The sequence below is a fragment of the Elephantulus edwardii genome, unplaced genomic scaffold (genome assembly GCF_000299155.1).
Source record: "Elephantulus edwardii isolate Elephantulus edwardi_28Jun2011 unplaced genomic scaffold, EleEdw1.0 scaffold00095, whole genome shotgun sequence".
NCBI classification, from domain to species: domain Eukaryota; kingdom Metazoa; phylum Chordata; class Mammalia; order Macroscelidea; family Macroscelididae; genus Elephantulus; species Elephantulus edwardii.
The window spans coordinates 10,194,895-10,210,234 of record NW_006399845.1 but is presented as its reverse complement, the minus strand read 5'-3'; the positions used below and the strand labels follow the sequence as shown (position 1 = coordinate 10,210,234).

The 15,340-nt window shown below is 41.0% G+C and overlaps 2 protein-coding genes across 3 annotated transcripts in view; both read left to right on the top strand.

The window, feature by feature from the left end:
• The window catches only part of HARS2 (histidyl-tRNA synthetase 2, mitochondrial), a 14,274-nt gene extending 9,987 nt beyond the window's left edge, over positions 1-4,287 (top strand). The window contains exons 6-12 of one of the 2 annotated variants that reach the window (XM_006891149.1): positions 1,550-1,648; positions 1,964-2,057; positions 2,382-2,509; positions 2,602-2,844; positions 2,997-3,113; positions 3,526-3,672; positions 4,167-4,287. In XM_006891149.1, coding sequence (XP_006891211.1) covers positions 1,550-1,648; positions 1,964-2,057; positions 2,382-2,509; positions 2,602-2,844; positions 2,997-3,113; positions 3,526-3,672; positions 4,167-4,226 — 888 coding nt within the window. In that variant the 3' untranslated portion in view covers positions 4,227-4,287. The remainder of the gene's footprint in view (positions 1-1,549; positions 1,649-1,963; positions 2,058-2,381; positions 2,510-2,601; positions 2,845-2,996; positions 3,114-3,525; positions 3,673-4,166) is intronic. The other variant, XM_006891148.1, reaches the window with a different exon arrangement.
• A 2,741-nt stretch (positions 4,288-7,028) lies between these two features.
• Positions 7,029-12,206, top strand: ZMAT2 (zinc finger, matrin-type 2). The gene is made up of 6 exons (XM_006891147.1): positions 7,029-7,046; positions 7,382-7,475; positions 8,891-9,014; positions 10,698-10,771; positions 11,267-11,412; positions 12,063-12,206. Exons 1-6 carry the CDS (start codon positions 7,029-7,031, stop codon positions 12,204-12,206), a joined length of 600 nt encoding a protein of 199 aa, XP_006891209.1.
• Positions 12,207-15,340: the final 3,134 nt, after the last annotated feature.

Genomic DNA, 15,340 nt, shown 5'->3' with positions numbered 1-15,340 from the left:
CGTTTTTCTATTTTTAAGGAGTGCTTTGCTTATTTGTGGCTTCTTTTCCATTCCAAATGAAGCTGGAGATTGCCTTTTCCATCTCGTTGAAGAATGGAATTGGTATTTGTATTGGGATTGCATTGAACGTGTATATTGCCTTTGGTAGTATTGCCATTTTCACAACATTGACAGGACAGCTTCTTAGGCATACACACAGGCCCTCTGACCTTCATCTTCGAGGCTTTGGGCCAGTGTTGCACAGCTTTTTTAAGTCCTGCCAGTTATAGCATCTTCCAGCAGTCCTTCAATATGCTTGGGCGAAGACCCTGAGCTCTGGTTCTGTGGGGCAGCAATTCTAGTTCAACACTGTCCTAAACCAGAATCTAGTTCTCCACCACCTCTGCAGCTGTTGCTTTGTTTCAGTCTCAGTCTGTCTCCTTCAGGAATCTCTGGCCCAGATGGATATTGTGCATTCTCCATTTTGGGCTTTGTGTCCCTGATGTTAGTGAGAATCCAAATTTTTGCCTTTGCTCAATTTAAATCTGCAAGGTTGGCCTAACTAGCTCCCCTCATTAGCAGTTTCTTACTCATTGCTGTCTGTTTTCGGCCAGAGGAAAAGACAGAGACTGGGGACACACAGGAATGGGGGTCATGCCGGAAAGTGTGAAGGCCGAGGGCTAACAGCTGGGAGAACTATATTCCCTATGCTGTGCCTTTCTGGGTTTTATTGAGAATTATCAGGAAGGTAAATAAAGGAAAATCACAAGGGAGTAATAAATAAAAACAAAGGATCATGGGGAAGTCTTTTGTAAATAAGGCAGAATTCTTCTCTATTGTTTACCTTATGCTTATCTCTGAACAAAGGGATTCAGTAAGTACAAACTAAGAATTAAGTAGACTCTTAAGGATTGCCTTAATGCCTACCCCTATAAACATTTAAGGATTGCCTTAATGCTACAGGGTGATTTCCAGATTGTATCAGCCTCCCTCCTATCCTGACATAGCATTTGGTTTGTTATTATTAAATTTGATATTCGACTTCCCATATCTGTCTACTTGGAACTGACTTGTAGTTTGCTCTCAATAGGTTGCTGAGGCTGTAAATCCCATGGCAGGAGATTGCCCATCTTTCTCCCTCAGAGCAGCTTAACCAGAGAGGTTTAGCCTTTTTATTAGCTGTGTAACTCCCTATGGACAACTGCCAGAGCGTCCTAATAGTAGCCTACAAACTTTTTTGCATTTTCCCACCCAGAAAGTGCTGTTTACTTCAGTGACAGTATTGGTATAGTCCTGTCTAGCCATTTGGTGAAAGTCAAAGTCAGTGGCTACTAAGAAAAATCTAGCGCACCACAGGGGTTAAATGTGAGTTTTTGTGGTGCTATTTATGCTAGTTCACAAACATAGGTAACCCCGTTTTTAAGCTTGCAGGGTTTGTTTTAGTATTGTGCTTTCATTCTTGCTTTGAGATTCCTTTTCTGTCCTTTTAAAGAAACGAGGGTAATGATTGCCATTGTTTTGAATGAAAAAGTATTCCCAGGATACTAGATTACTTATGTTGAATTCACAGGTCAATGACCGGCGGATTGTAGACGGGATATTTGCTGCCTGTGGTGTTCCTGAAAGCAAGTTCCGAACTATCTGCTCCTCAATAGATAAACTAGACAAGGTAAAAGAGAAGACACGCTTCAGAAGACTCCATTTAAGTTTTTGTCCTGCCCTCAAATTTCCATTTCTAGAGAAAAATAAGGAGATAGTGGTTGAATAGAAATATTTTTGAGTAGAGGGTAAAAGTGACACCTGAAGCAAGTCTTGAGTTCTGTATAGTGGAAACTGTGGCTCAATTTCGTAAGTAACCTCTGACTTGGCTGAGTATAGTAGCTTGACATATACTGAATGAAAGCAAGATCTCCTTTTCCTGTTAGAGAAAGAAGAGTCTTCAGACTGGGATAAAACCCAGTATTTACTTTGGATATTTATGCAGATGTCTTGGGAACATGTGAGACTTGAGATGGTGACAGAAAAGAGCCTGGCACCTGATGTAGCTGATAGAATTGGAGATTACGTCCAACTTCATGGTAAGAACTAGGATTTTCAGAGCTATATGATAAAACCAGGATGAAGGTGAAATGTATACAACTTCTGCCTTTGTAATTGCCCCTTTGTAGAGGTGATGCTAGAGTCCAAAGCCTTTTCTGAGGCTAATTCCGCTTTAGTATACTACTATAACCACTTTGTATTTTCAGGTGCAAAGGTAGAAGAAGCAGAGGAGGAGTGCTTGATCATTTGATTTTTTTTTTTTTTTACAAAAATGAGAACAAGCTGGAGCAATTAGAGAAAAAAATTAGAGGGAAGCATGGATGAAAAGAATAGAACTTATTTTTATTCCCTTACGAAACTAGGTGGGTTGTCCCTGCTAGATCAGCTGTTCCAAGACCCCAGATTAACTCAGAACAAGCAAGTGCTAGAGGGCCTGGGGGACCTGAAGCTGCTCTTTGAATATCTGACTCTCTTTGGAATTTCTGAGAAGGTAAGATGAGTTGAGAGTGGCCTTTCTGCTGAGATTTAGGTTCTCAAGGTCCTAAGTCTTGCTGGGATTTGACTATAGCCTTGTCCTCACAGATCTCCTTTGATCTAAGCCTAGCCCGGGGCCTTGACTACTACACAGGAGTTATCTATGAAGCAGTGCTGCTACAAAGCCCAGATCAGGCTGCAGAGAAGCCCCTGAGCTTAGGCACTGTGGCTGCTGGTGGGCGCTATGATGACCTGGTGGGCATGTTTGACCCCAAGGGCCACAAGGTGCCATGTGTGGGACTCAGCATTGGAGTGGAACGGATCTTCTCTATTGTGGAGCAAAGAATGAAGGTGGGTCTTAGGTATGGATAATGGGACCAGAGGCTGAAAAATCCTCATGTTTTGGAGGTACAGTTAAGTTACTTTCCTGACAAGTCTTTCCATCTTTGGGAATTACTGTGCAAAAATGTTTTTGTTAGTTTTACTATCTTCTCTTTTATTAGGCTTTCGGTGAGACGGTACGGACCACTGAGACCCAAGTATTTGTAGCCACACCACAGAAGAACTTTCTCCAAGAACGATTGAAGCTAATTGCAGAGCTCTGGGATGCTGGGATCAAGGTGTGGGAGAGCTGATAGCTGAGTTACTTAGATATGTGTAGAATTCAATCCCTGTCTCATTTCTACCTTAATGTTTAGGTTGAACTAAAAATCTGTTCAGATCCTCACTGGAGTGACTCAGGATAAGAGGGCCAGCCACCTATTTCTGACTTCCTTGGAGATAACTGTTCTTAGGATTTGTGTGGGGACCTCTGTAGGCCTAGATTCAAGAAACTGCACTGCAATCCTGAAGGCATGTGGTTTGAAGCCACCAGCCGCTCTGCAGGAGAAAGATGAGATGAGCAGTCCCCTGGATGATTAACGGCCTCTGAAAACCTGCCAGAGTGTCAGCTATGGGTTGGTTTTGGTCTATAGCAACAACTGGATTTATGTGCTTTGGCCACTTCTAAGCTCCATACTCCATCTTTCTCAGGCTGAACTGCTGTACAAGAACAACCCCAAACTATTAACCCAGTTGCACTACTGTGAAGACATGGGCATTCCATTGATGGTCATTATTGGTGAGCAAGAAATGAAAGATGGAGTCATCACACTTCGTTCAGTGGCCAGCAGAAAGGAGGTAAGTCGGGAGCAGGCAAACATAGAAGGAATCAAGTGTTTCTACCTTTCTCGGGTTCTTTTTTTTTTTTCTCCCCAAATCAAATATTGTTTATTAATTAATTATTTGCCAACACAATCTGCCATTAAGATACAACTTTCTCGAGTTCTTTAAGGAATAGATTTCTTCTACCTGGAGAAATAATCATCTGAGTTGATAATGATAGAGATAAATGAAGATTCTAAAAAACATTGCAGCCAGTAAATACTGGCTGAATAGGCAGAAGAAGGTATGGAATCTGAATGGGTGCTTTTAGACTAAGACATGAATTAGTTTTTGAATTTGAATTCTTTACTCTTGGGGGCATATATTCTTCAGGTAAACCTGCAGCACAAAATCCCTCATACTATTTACTTAATTAGTGGGAGCAGTTGTAGACTAAAATGAATGTGGAAAAGTGGCTAAGGAGCTGGTGCCACATTTGTGTTTGTCACATGCAGGTTTTTTTCTTTCAGGTGGCCATTAAAAGACAATATCTTGTGGCTGAAATTCAGAAGCAACTCTCTGATTCTTGATCCTTGCCTGACTGCCGTCTTCTGCTCTTTGTAGAAAGGTTTCATCTAGGACTGAGTTCTTAGTGGATATCACAGCTGCTGCCCAAGATGTATGACAAGTGCCTGCTGCCTTTGCCAGCCTTCCCTGGTACAGAATTCTAGAAAGCCCTAAGGATTCTTGGGTCCACTGGCCTCAAGTGTGAGCAGCTATTCGGCAGGGGAGCAGATGGTGCATTAGAAGAGCCATTGAATGCTACCAAGAGATGCTGAGACGGTTTCTGTGGGCAGAGCTTGGAGACCATCACTACAAGCTGAGAGGATTTGGAATGATTGAGATTAGAACCCAGCCATTTCCTTTCTACTGCCGCTAATGAAGCTAAGACTCATGAGTTTGTCCAGCCGGTCCTTCCAGGGAGTTTTTGGTGACAGCAAGAACAGGCATTGGTTGCTTTCTGCCAATATATGAAGATAAGATACTACACCATTGAATATGAGATGGTGTCCAGATTGATGTGGTATCTCTAACACATGCTTAACAAAAGGCCAGGACTGTGTTTTTAATGGTCCTGAAAGTCAACGAGATTAAAATTTGATCTCTGGTATTTTATTTACTTGCTTAGTCACTGTTCTGATTATTCTGTGTGCTGTCATAGAAGTGAGTGTTTTATAAATGGCTGGATATGTTAAATAAAATATTAAATGGAGTAGTTTGAGACATTTACTACCAGGGGAATAGATCATAGAAAATGCTTAAGTGTATACTGGAAAGCAAGGATGAAACTCCTTGGGATAATAATTATGTGTTTGTTCTGTGAAGAGAACAGCTACAGTCTGTCATATTGCTTAAAACTAACAAACATACCAACCAAAGAATCATCTGCTAAATGCTTCACCATAGTGAAACATGTTGTTAATTGCCTTGAGTCGACTGTGACTCATAGTAACCTTATGAACAACAGCTCTGAGACTTGCCCTAACCTGAGCCAGCATCACTGTCTCAGACACATCTGACCCCATTGCTGTTGTCACTGTGTTAATCCATCTTATCCACCATCTTCCTCTCCTGTCTTGATACTCTGACCCTTCAAGCATGATGTCCTTCTCTAAGATCTGTCCCCTCCTGGCAACATGCCCAAGGTATCTGAGCCAGAGCTTCAAAATACTTGCCTCCAAGGAGCAACCTGGTTTTATCCTCTCCAGGATGTATTTGTTTGTTCTCTTTGCAGTCTATGGTATGTTCAGTACTCTTCTGTAACACCGTCTCAAAGGAATTGATTCTTCTATCATCTTTATTCATTATCCAGTTCTCAGATGCATAGTAAGCAATTGAGAAGACCATGGCCTGGATCAGGTACACCTTAGTTTCTAACTGTTCATGTTGACTAAATTTCCTAAGTCCAATTATGTTTAAATTGTACCCCATAGATTAAATGACTAATGTACCCCAGTTCAAGGAAAAGTGTTAGTCAAAGGGTGATAGCATTGTTTCAAGAAAAAGGGACAAAGATGCAAAAAGTACTTTGTATACCTTTTTGGTTATTGCAAATACTTAAGCTAACTTCTGGCCATGTAACTAGTGCATTCAGGTGAATCAGGCATCTCAAGTTCCTAATAGTACTGTAGCCCATGAGATGCTCTAGAAATTAATAACAATGTATGTGAAATTGATTAGGCTTGATTAGATGGCACTGTTTCTGAACCTCAGGTTTCCTCATTTATAAATCTAAGAGTTGAACACAATCAGCTGTCTTTTTAAAAACTTTTATTTATTTAATTGAGATTTTAATGGAAACTTATAAAGAACTTGGATTTCCATTCATTCATTGTTACACATTTTCCTCCCTGCCCCACACCAGTTCGCTTTTTTCTTGGGGAAAAAAGTTCTTTCGTTGTTATACATTTCTCCGCAACCCTAGACCACTTTACTTTATTCTGGACTCTTGTCATTCCAGTAATAACTAATATGTTCCTTTCATACAATTCTATCGCTTCTTGGCCTTTTGGCTAAGATCAAGTGCAATTATCTCCCTCGTCTGTTTCAATGCCGCGTACATTATTTATCGCCTCTTTTCTTAGTTTCTCCCAACCCCCATGTCAGTTCTCTTTTATAACATTGGCATTATGCCGTATTTGTCTTTGTGACAGATAGTTCACTCATCATCATGTCCTCCATTGTCACCCATTTTGTATTTCATGAGCTCCTTGTTTTTCAATGCTGTATAATATTTCATTGTGTGAATATACCACAGCTTTTCTAACCATTCGTTTGTTGATGGGCACTTGAGTTGTTTCCAGATCTTTGCTATTGTGAACAAAGCAGCAATAAACATAGGTGTGCAATCAGCTATCTTACGAATGTTTTGAAAGCCCGGACCAAAAAAAAAAGTTTGCGGGTGCCCTTACTTCCGTGTAACTTCGCGTTTCCCCTTGCGCTTGCGCCATCTCCTTGGAGCAGAGGCGGGGCTAACAGGCCTATTTTAGAAGCCTTCCAGTCCTTAGCTCTCTTAGAAAGCGACGCTCTAACCTTGTTGGAAGAGTAGTTTGCCTTACGGCTGAGGGCCACTTTTTACGACATTTCCCGGCAATGTTTTGAAAGCCCGGACCAAAAAAAGTTTGCCGTGCCCTTACTTCCGTGTAACTTCGCGTTTCCTCTTGCGCTTGCGCCATCTCCTTGGAGCAGAGGCGGGGCTAACAGGCCTATTTTAGAAGCCTTCCAGTCCTTAGCTCTCTTAGAAAGCGACGCTCTAACCTTGTTGGAAGAGTAGTTTGCCTTACGGCTGAGGGCCACTTTTTACAACATTTTCCATTCACTTCGCAGTGAAGATGGCGTCGGGCAGTGGGGTAGGTGTTCTGTGTGATGGGGAGGTTTTCGGGGCTTTTCTGGGAGTAATAGATACGGGCTCCTGAAAAGGAATGTCTCCCCAACATCTCGCGATTCCAGGGTACATGAGTGAGAGCTCCCCGATCAGATTCAGGCGCAGGGTCAGTGGAACTGCGGAGATCTCGGTTAGGGTCCCGAGGCCACTTCAGCCTCTGTACGGGTCTGCAGAGGCTTGGCTCTTGATAGATTCTGGGGCTACCTTAGCAACGAGGATGCGGTTCCTGGAGTTCCTCTAGGGTTCCAGGGAGCTTAGTGACGGATCTTTTTCCGAGTGTTATTTTTTTCCCCCCTACAGACGAAAAACTTGGATTTTCGCCGAAAGTGGGACAAAGATGAATACGAAAAGCTCGCCGAAAAGAGACTTACCGAAGAGAGAGAAAAGAAGGATGGTAAGTGCCTGCTCTAGCAAATACTAAAGGCGTTAAAGACGATGAAACAAGGAGAGTGAATGAAAAGTAAAAAAAATGCGTTGTCCGTTCTGCTTTTGCCTCTAGTGGAGATTGTCTCTCTGATCTTTGGGCTCTTTATGTATAAAGTGAGGGCGAGGCGGCGGACCGGAATGGTTTTTGAAATCCTTTCTAGCTCTAATGCCGCCTGTTTCCTTACTTCTCTTGGTTTAGTTCATTCGGTGTTTTCTTAATATACAGAGTAGACAGTGAAATTCTTTGATGTGTCAGAGAAGAAACACTAAGTGTATTGCTGCTGTTTATTACTGTTTTCCCCTTCATCTTTCCCTTGAAATTACTTCAGGACGAGGAGGGCATTTCAGACTTCATAAAGGCCATCCCCAACAGTTAAGACCAGCAGGAACTATGTGTTTATTTTATCTAGTGCTTAGTAGTACTTTCTTTTGACTTTGTACTGTATCAGGGAGTTGGAGCTCCTTTTCTGTATAAAGATCTCACTCTACAAAAAGATAAATGTCTTATTGTCTTTTCTCAAATGTATACATCCTTCTCTTGTTTTATTTACATCACCTTGCACCATCATCTCATTTGTGTGCAGTGTTTGTGTGTATATATGTTGTTGTAGTTGTTATGTGCCGTCGAGTCGCTTGCGACTCATAGCGACCCTATGTACTACAGCCCTAAACTCCGCTCTGTCCTGTGCGCTCTGTCCTGTGCCAATCGCACAGTCTCTGACACTCCCATTCCAATTATCCCAGTCACCGAATCAATCCACCTCATAGAGGGCCTTCCTCTTCTGCGCTGTCCCTCCACCCTCCCAAGGACTGGTCTCTCCTCACAACATGTCCAGAGTATGTTAGACGGAGCCTCAGAATCCTTGCCTCCAAGGAGCCACCTGGTTTAACCCTTTCCAGGACAAATCTGTCTGTTTTCCTAGCAGTCCATGGTATTCTCAATACTCTTCTATATGTCTGTCTATCTGTATTTGGCCCATAGCAGGTATTTCTCAATGTTAATTCCATTCCCCATTCCATTCATGCACTCTAGAAGTTGCTTTCTGTGTTATGCCTGAGAGCATTACTGAGTATCCTTGCTTATCCTTCAAATGATTGCTTTTTGTGCAAACTCTTTCTTTCATCCCATTTAATCAGTGAACAGAAAGCATGTTACTTTTAGACTTGCTGGCTTTAAAGTTGAGAAAATCTGTATTTGCAGATTGCTTGGCCTTTATTCCTGTGTTTCTCTGTTGCTCCTGTGTTGAGTATCCACTGTGTCTCTTGCTTTAGGAATAAAAAAATGAGAGTAGAGTTCTGAAATTTGGATTTCTACATTTCTTTTCCTTTTCTAATTGAGGAATTGTGATAATTGAAAGAGTTTCTTTCCTCATTATGTTCCAGGAAAACCAGTGCAGCCTGTTAAACGGGAACTTCTGCGACACAGAGATTACAAGGTGGACCTGGAATCCAAGCTGGGGAAGACAATTGTCATTACCAAGACCACCCCACAATCTGAAATGGGAGGGTGAGTTGCTGTTTACCGTTTCTCTGCAGCCATTAGATCCAGTAAACTGTGTGCCTTGAGAAGGTTCTGAGAAAGGTCCCTGACCACAGGAGCAAAGCTTTTTTTCTTGTCCTAGCAACCTTTTTGCCTGTAATTCCATTCTTAGATTTGTTTTTCTTTTGTCTCACTAAATAGCATCTGCATATTAGCACTGTAACTGTGTCTTAATTTCTAAAACGGAATTCTTTATTTTCCTGTTGGTAAAAGAAATGAAATAAAGAGCTTCTGAAGAGATTTCTAGGTGGAAATTAGCCAGAGCTAGAATGGAAGCTAGAAGTTGTGATCGTTGTTATGAATTGCCTGGTTATGCACTTTTTTCTCTGACCAAAATTATAGGAAGAAGGATTCCACAATAGCTCTTCATACCTTTACCCACAGCTAATACTCTATCTGGTGGCTTAGTGGTAAAAAACTGTGCTCTATAATCTCAAGGTACGCATCCACCAAACTGGTATAATCCACCAGTCTGCTGAAGAAGAATGGGCAGTCCTCTCCCATGAGATTTATTACCTCTGAAAACTCTGTGTGAGTCAGTTCTGACTTAATGGCAAATAGCTACTCTATCCATTCTGTTAAATTTTCCAGCAGGATGGCAATACATACAGCAATGCCTGGCTGGCTTTGTAAACTCATTGTTGTCGTTCCTTTCTCTGTTAGTAATCTACTATAATAAATTGCTGTGAAATGGAATTTAAACAACAAATAGTTTTCAGATTTCTATGGGCAAGGAATCCAAAAGTGGTTTAGGTAGATGATTCTGACACAGAATCTCAAACGGCAATTAAGATTTTGGCTGGGATTGAAGTCATCTGTCATTTGCTTGGGACTGAAGGATCTACTTCCAAGATCCTTCATATGACTACTCATTGAAGACCTCAGTTCACTACTCTAAGCCTCTCCTTAGGGCTACTCACAACAAACCAGCTAGCTAACTTTATCAGAACAATTGAGGGAGAGGCAGATCAATGGACTAAGAACCCTGTTCTTTTCTACCTTAATTTTTTTTTTTAATTTTTATTTTATTATTTTTGTGTGAGTGTACCGTCAAATCAGATCTGACTGGTACAGGAGGAGATTGTTCCTCCTTCTCCAGCAGAGCATCTGGTGGATTCGAACCATGTGCCTCTGGGATTGTAGTTGCAGCTCCTTACCACTAGGCCACCAGAGCTCCTTCTACCTTAATTTTAAAAGTGACATTACTCTAAAACCGATTTCATTTATTGCTCTCAAGTCACAGCTGACTTGTAGCTGACCCTCCAGAGGGTTTTTAGTCTGTAAACTGCATGGGAGAAGATTGTTCATCTTTTCAAACAGCCCACCTTTGGGTTGGCAGCACAACTCCTTACCCACAAGGCCACCAGAGCTCCCGTTGAAAGTGATGTACTGTCACTTTTTTCTGCCTTCTGTTGATTTTAAGACCAACTTTGATACATTATGAGAGAGACACACAAGTTTGTGAATCCAGGAGGCAGAAACTAGGAGGTTGGCTACGATACTCTCTTACCAATAGCTAAGTCTTTGTAGAAATGAAAAATTTTCTTTTTATTCTAAAAATATTAAGCCTGTTTTACCTAAAAATAGTTTAAGTGAAAACAGATTCTTACAATCAGACTCTGCTTAAATGCTGTTCTTGCTGTTTGCCAGATATTACTGCAATGTCTGTGACTGTGTGGTGAAAGACTCCATCAACTTCCTGGATCACATTAATGGAAAGAAACGTAAGATTTGGAGGTAGTTTGGGGTTTGGATTTTGAAGATGAGGAGGTTGGGGAAGGGTAATTTCTATTCATGTCACACCCTCCACCCTACTCCAACCCTCCTTCTATTTTAGTGCTTGGGGGGAACTCTGGTTGTTTTAAAACAGACCATCTTTTCCTTTTCTGTCTGAAAACTGTGAAATAAGATCTTGTTCTGGGCGCTCAGCAAGTCTAAACCAGGCTCTTTTCCTGTGCCTAGATGGTTCTGCTGGTGCCATCTACACTGCTGTTCTGTAAGGACAGTTGAAAGCTGCCACAACTACTACTTTTTCTTGCCACCTGGGCCTGCTGCGTCTGACAGTAGATGTGACCATGGAGTTTCTGGCAGCCATAATTATTAATTATTTTTCTGTGTGTTTCAAATGAAGATGCACTTAAAAAAATAATAATAAAGACATGATTTTTTGAGGTTCTGAAGACATTGACTTTACTTTCTTCTTTGTTAACCACATCCAGATCAGCGAAACCTGGGCATGTCAATGCGTGTAGAACGTTCCACTTTGGATCAGGTGAAGAAACGCTTTGAAGTGAATAAGAAGAAAATGGAAGAAAAACAGAAGGATTATGATTTTGAGGAAAGGATGAAGGAGCTCAGAGAAGAGGTAAGACTGTATTCCCCTTCCTACTCCAAGCCTAAAATATTTGTTCTGAGCCGTAGGAGGCCCTCTTCCTAGTTTTATTCCCATCCCCAGAGGATATTTTTTTCTTTTAAATGTCTGTAAATAGGGGAAATATTTGTTACTCTTGTTTGGCACTCATATTCTGAAAGAAATGTGCCTTCAGAATGATCCTTTTTTCCTGGACCCTCTAGGCCATTTCTCCTATCTCTCTGTATTTGTTTCCCTATATTAGAAGTCTTAGTGTGTGCATAAAACACTTGGAATTGTAGTAATACACTACATGCCCCAGAATGTTAGTTGCAGTTATATGATTTTGTGCCTGTATACCTCCTAAGAACTAGAGGTAGCTCCCCTTACCCCTCCTCGGAAGAGAGGCAGATTAAAAAAAACCAAAAAACCAAACAAAAAAAATCCTAGATCTAGATGGGCTGTGGGGTAAAATTAAGAACTACTTTTACAGAAGCTAGTATTTTGTTGTTTTGTCCCTTATGATATTTTTACTGTGGCTTTTCTCTTGCGTACTTGTATCTTAACTGCTTCTAAAGATAAAGGAATCTTGGAGTTCACCTGTCTCTTTGGACAGTTGACTCAACAATATGAATTAATGCGGAGTGATTTTCCCCTCACTACAGGAGGAAAAGGCCAAAGCCTATAAGAAGGAGAAACAAAAGGAAAAGAAAAGGAAGGCTGAGGAGGACTTGACGTTTGAGGAGGATGATGAGATGGCAGCTGTGATGGGCTTCTCTGGCTTTGGTTCTACCAAGAAGAGTTACTGAGGCTTTCTGTACTTGGCCCTTTGCTGGGCCCAACTTTGTATGTGTGTATGGGGGGTGGTCACTTCTTTTTGGGAGACTTGGGAAAAGTCCTTAAAGTGGCAGTGGTGAGAGTCAAAGGGTTGTGGTTCTCTCTGCCTTAGGAGAAGACACAAGAGGTAATACTGTGGCATATTGCTTCATCTTCTCAGTATCTGTCACTGGAGTCACAGGACCTCTGCCCATCTGAATTCCCAGTAAAGAAAATCTCCCCTTCTGAGGCTGCTTTCCTAAAACTTCCTTGCATCTTTCCCTCTTCCATATACCCAACCCTTTGTCTGAGCATCCTCTGTTTATCCTGTGTTCTCCCATTGTTTTAACTTTGACTCTTGCTCAGCCTGCAGCAGAAGGATTCTGAGTCCTCCCAGTCTCCAGTTGATGGCATATCTGTGGCCCCATGCCTTCCCCATCCTGCCCTGTGGTTCCCTAACCACTTGTGCATGCATGTGTTATTTCTGCCTGGGTCAGCAGTGTGTGTGGGTGTGTGCATGAAACTGTCACATAGAAGGGGCCTGAGCTAGAACCCAGAGTATTGCTGCCCTGGGCCTCATGTTCTTGGCTTCTTCAGAGCATGTAACAGGAAATTAAATGGGATGAGTGTTTTGTGTGGTTTGTGTCTGGTGAGTTTTTTAATCTTGGTTGTTCAGATGCAGACTGTTGCAGTTTATGTTTGTTTCATTTTATTGAGTTTTGTTTTTGTCTTAATTTGTGAACAGGCTCTTTTAAGAACCTGTTTGATGCAAAAAAAAACAAACAACCTCACTATGGGAGCCTCTGGGTCTCAGGCTGTTCAACATTTATAATAAATTACATTCATTGGGCCTGTTTCACATTTGATGGGAACATTTCATATTTTCTCTTGTGTATATAGTTGTGTTTCTTCAGACTGAGGATAGTTTGAGTAGAGCTTGGTTTTCGCCATTTGAGCCCTATGTCATATTTTTAAAAATTTATTTATTTATTTATTTATTTTTGGTAGGCCCTCAGAGTTGGGAATGTAGATTCCTTCAGTCTGAATCCTATTTTCCTCTATTGTGGGATTCTTGGGGCCGTTAACAGGAATCTGAACAAAACTTTCCCAGTCATTTCAGCCTCCTTTGATACTCTGGTTTGGAAACAGTAAAAGTCATGGATGAATTGAATGTTTTTGTTACGATGTTGATTTTGGCTAGGTACAGCACTACTCAATCTTGTTCTATTGACATTTTGAACCAGATCATTCTTTGTTGTGGGGCCCTCCTATGTACTGCAAAGTGCCTACATTTCTGGTCCCTTCTCACTAAATACCAGAACACTGCTTTCAAGTTGCAACAATAAAGAAATATGTGTTCCTTGCAGGGTGTGAGGCAAAAGTCCTCCCCTGCCTTTTTTTTTTTTTAAATACATTCCTGGGGCTGGTGGTATTCAGAAAATACAGAGGAAAGAAAAAATATTAGTGCAAACATTTTATCAACTTTAAGCAGGTGAGTTTGTAAAATACAGCTTTTGCTGGGATTACTATTTGGGTTAAAAAGCTGCCAACTTATGGCGTGTTAAATATCTCACACTACTCAAATAACCTTTCCATATTATCAGATGACTTGGAGATTCCCCAAAGTATTCCCTAAGGAATTTGTAAAAAAAAATCTGGGGGAGCTCTGGTGGCCTAGTGGCAAGAAACTGCGCTGCAATCCCAGAGGAACACGGTTCGAATCCACCAGATGCTCTGCCGGAGAAGGAGGCGCAATATCCTCCTGTACCAGTCAGATCTGATTTGACGGTACATGCACACAAAATAATAAAAAAAAAAAAAAAATCTTGTTTCTGTCAGGTATGCCTTTTGCCCAATTTATTTCTAGCCTGAAGGCATTGAAGGTACTATTTGAATATGTCTTCACTTGAAGTCTGGGTCAGAATTCATATACAATATTTGTTGACAAACTGAGCATATGGTGGTAGTATTTGCTTTGGCGGGATTACATGCATGCCAGGCTCTTGAAAGTAAGAATTTACCTTAATTAACTTGATTATTTTCCTGCCTTTCCCAATCAGGCAGAGAAGACTTCAGAAATCTTGTGGGTTAGGGAGCTATCGAATTCAGTTTGTCTTTAAATTTTTTCTTACTGGTACGTTAGAATGTTATCCCTGGTTTCCTCTTATAATAAGGTTCTCTGAATTCTCAATATTGTCAGGTGGTTTGAATTTGAATTATATATGGAAGAACTCAAGAAGATAGCTTGGAAAAGAGGGAAAAGTGGGTAAATTAAAAACAGCAATTCCATCCCAGAGGTATGCAGTCTGAATCCACAAGGTGCTCTACTTGAGAAGGCGGGGCAGTCTCCCTGTACCAGTCAGATCCGATTAACGGTACACACAAAGACTATAATTTTTTTTTAAAAAAAAACCAGCAATTCCAGAGTATTTGAATCTCTGAAAGAAAAGTTGTATTTTTGTTTTTTTTTTTTATTTTTGAACAAGCTATGGAAATTTTATATTCTAGTTTAGGATTATTCCAGTTTTTTAATATTCATTCAGCTAAAAATGAATGAGCACCAAGGATGTGAGCATATTTTAGGTCCTGGTGGCATCTTCTGGGGTAAGCTACTGAGGTTCCAGCAATTTTGGAATTTACTCTTTAGTGGATTTGCCCATTTAAAGTACCTATAGAGAATACCTGTGGTTTCCAATATTGTGGCTCCAGGCACCTTGGTGGCTTCTTGGGTCTCATAGATAATTACACTGACAATCCAATTCAACTCAACTATTTATCCTGATAACATTTGTATATATTTCTGAATTCAGAGGCAAGAAGTGTGAAACTGTCTCGCATACCTTAGGCATATTGTCAGAGGGGCCAGATCATGAGGATAGAGCAAGATTCACAACTGTGTTCAAAGGGTCTCAGGCTTAGGCAGTTGATGGCACCTTAACCACATGAGTATGTATAAGGATGTTTACTTAGCTTTGGTTATAATAGTGAAACAAAATATTTATATTTAAACATAATACAGCCATAGAGCTCTGGTGGCCTAGTGGCAAGAAGCTGCGCTGCAATCCTAAACACATGCAGTTCAAATTCACCTGCCAGAGGGTCAGTTATGGGTTGATTCTGACTCTAA

Bases quoted from the DNA above. Each gene is read 5' to 3' on its own strand.
- ZMAT2 (XM_006891147.1), top strand. The intron at 9,015-10,697 runs GTGAGTTGCTGT...GCTGTTTGCCAG, and splicing joins CCACAATCTGAAATGGGAGG to ATATTACTGCAATGTCTGTG. The intron at 11,413-12,062 runs GTAAGACTGTAT...CCCTCACTACAG, and splicing joins TGAAGGAGCTCAGAGAAGAG to GAGGAAAAGGCCAAAGCCTA.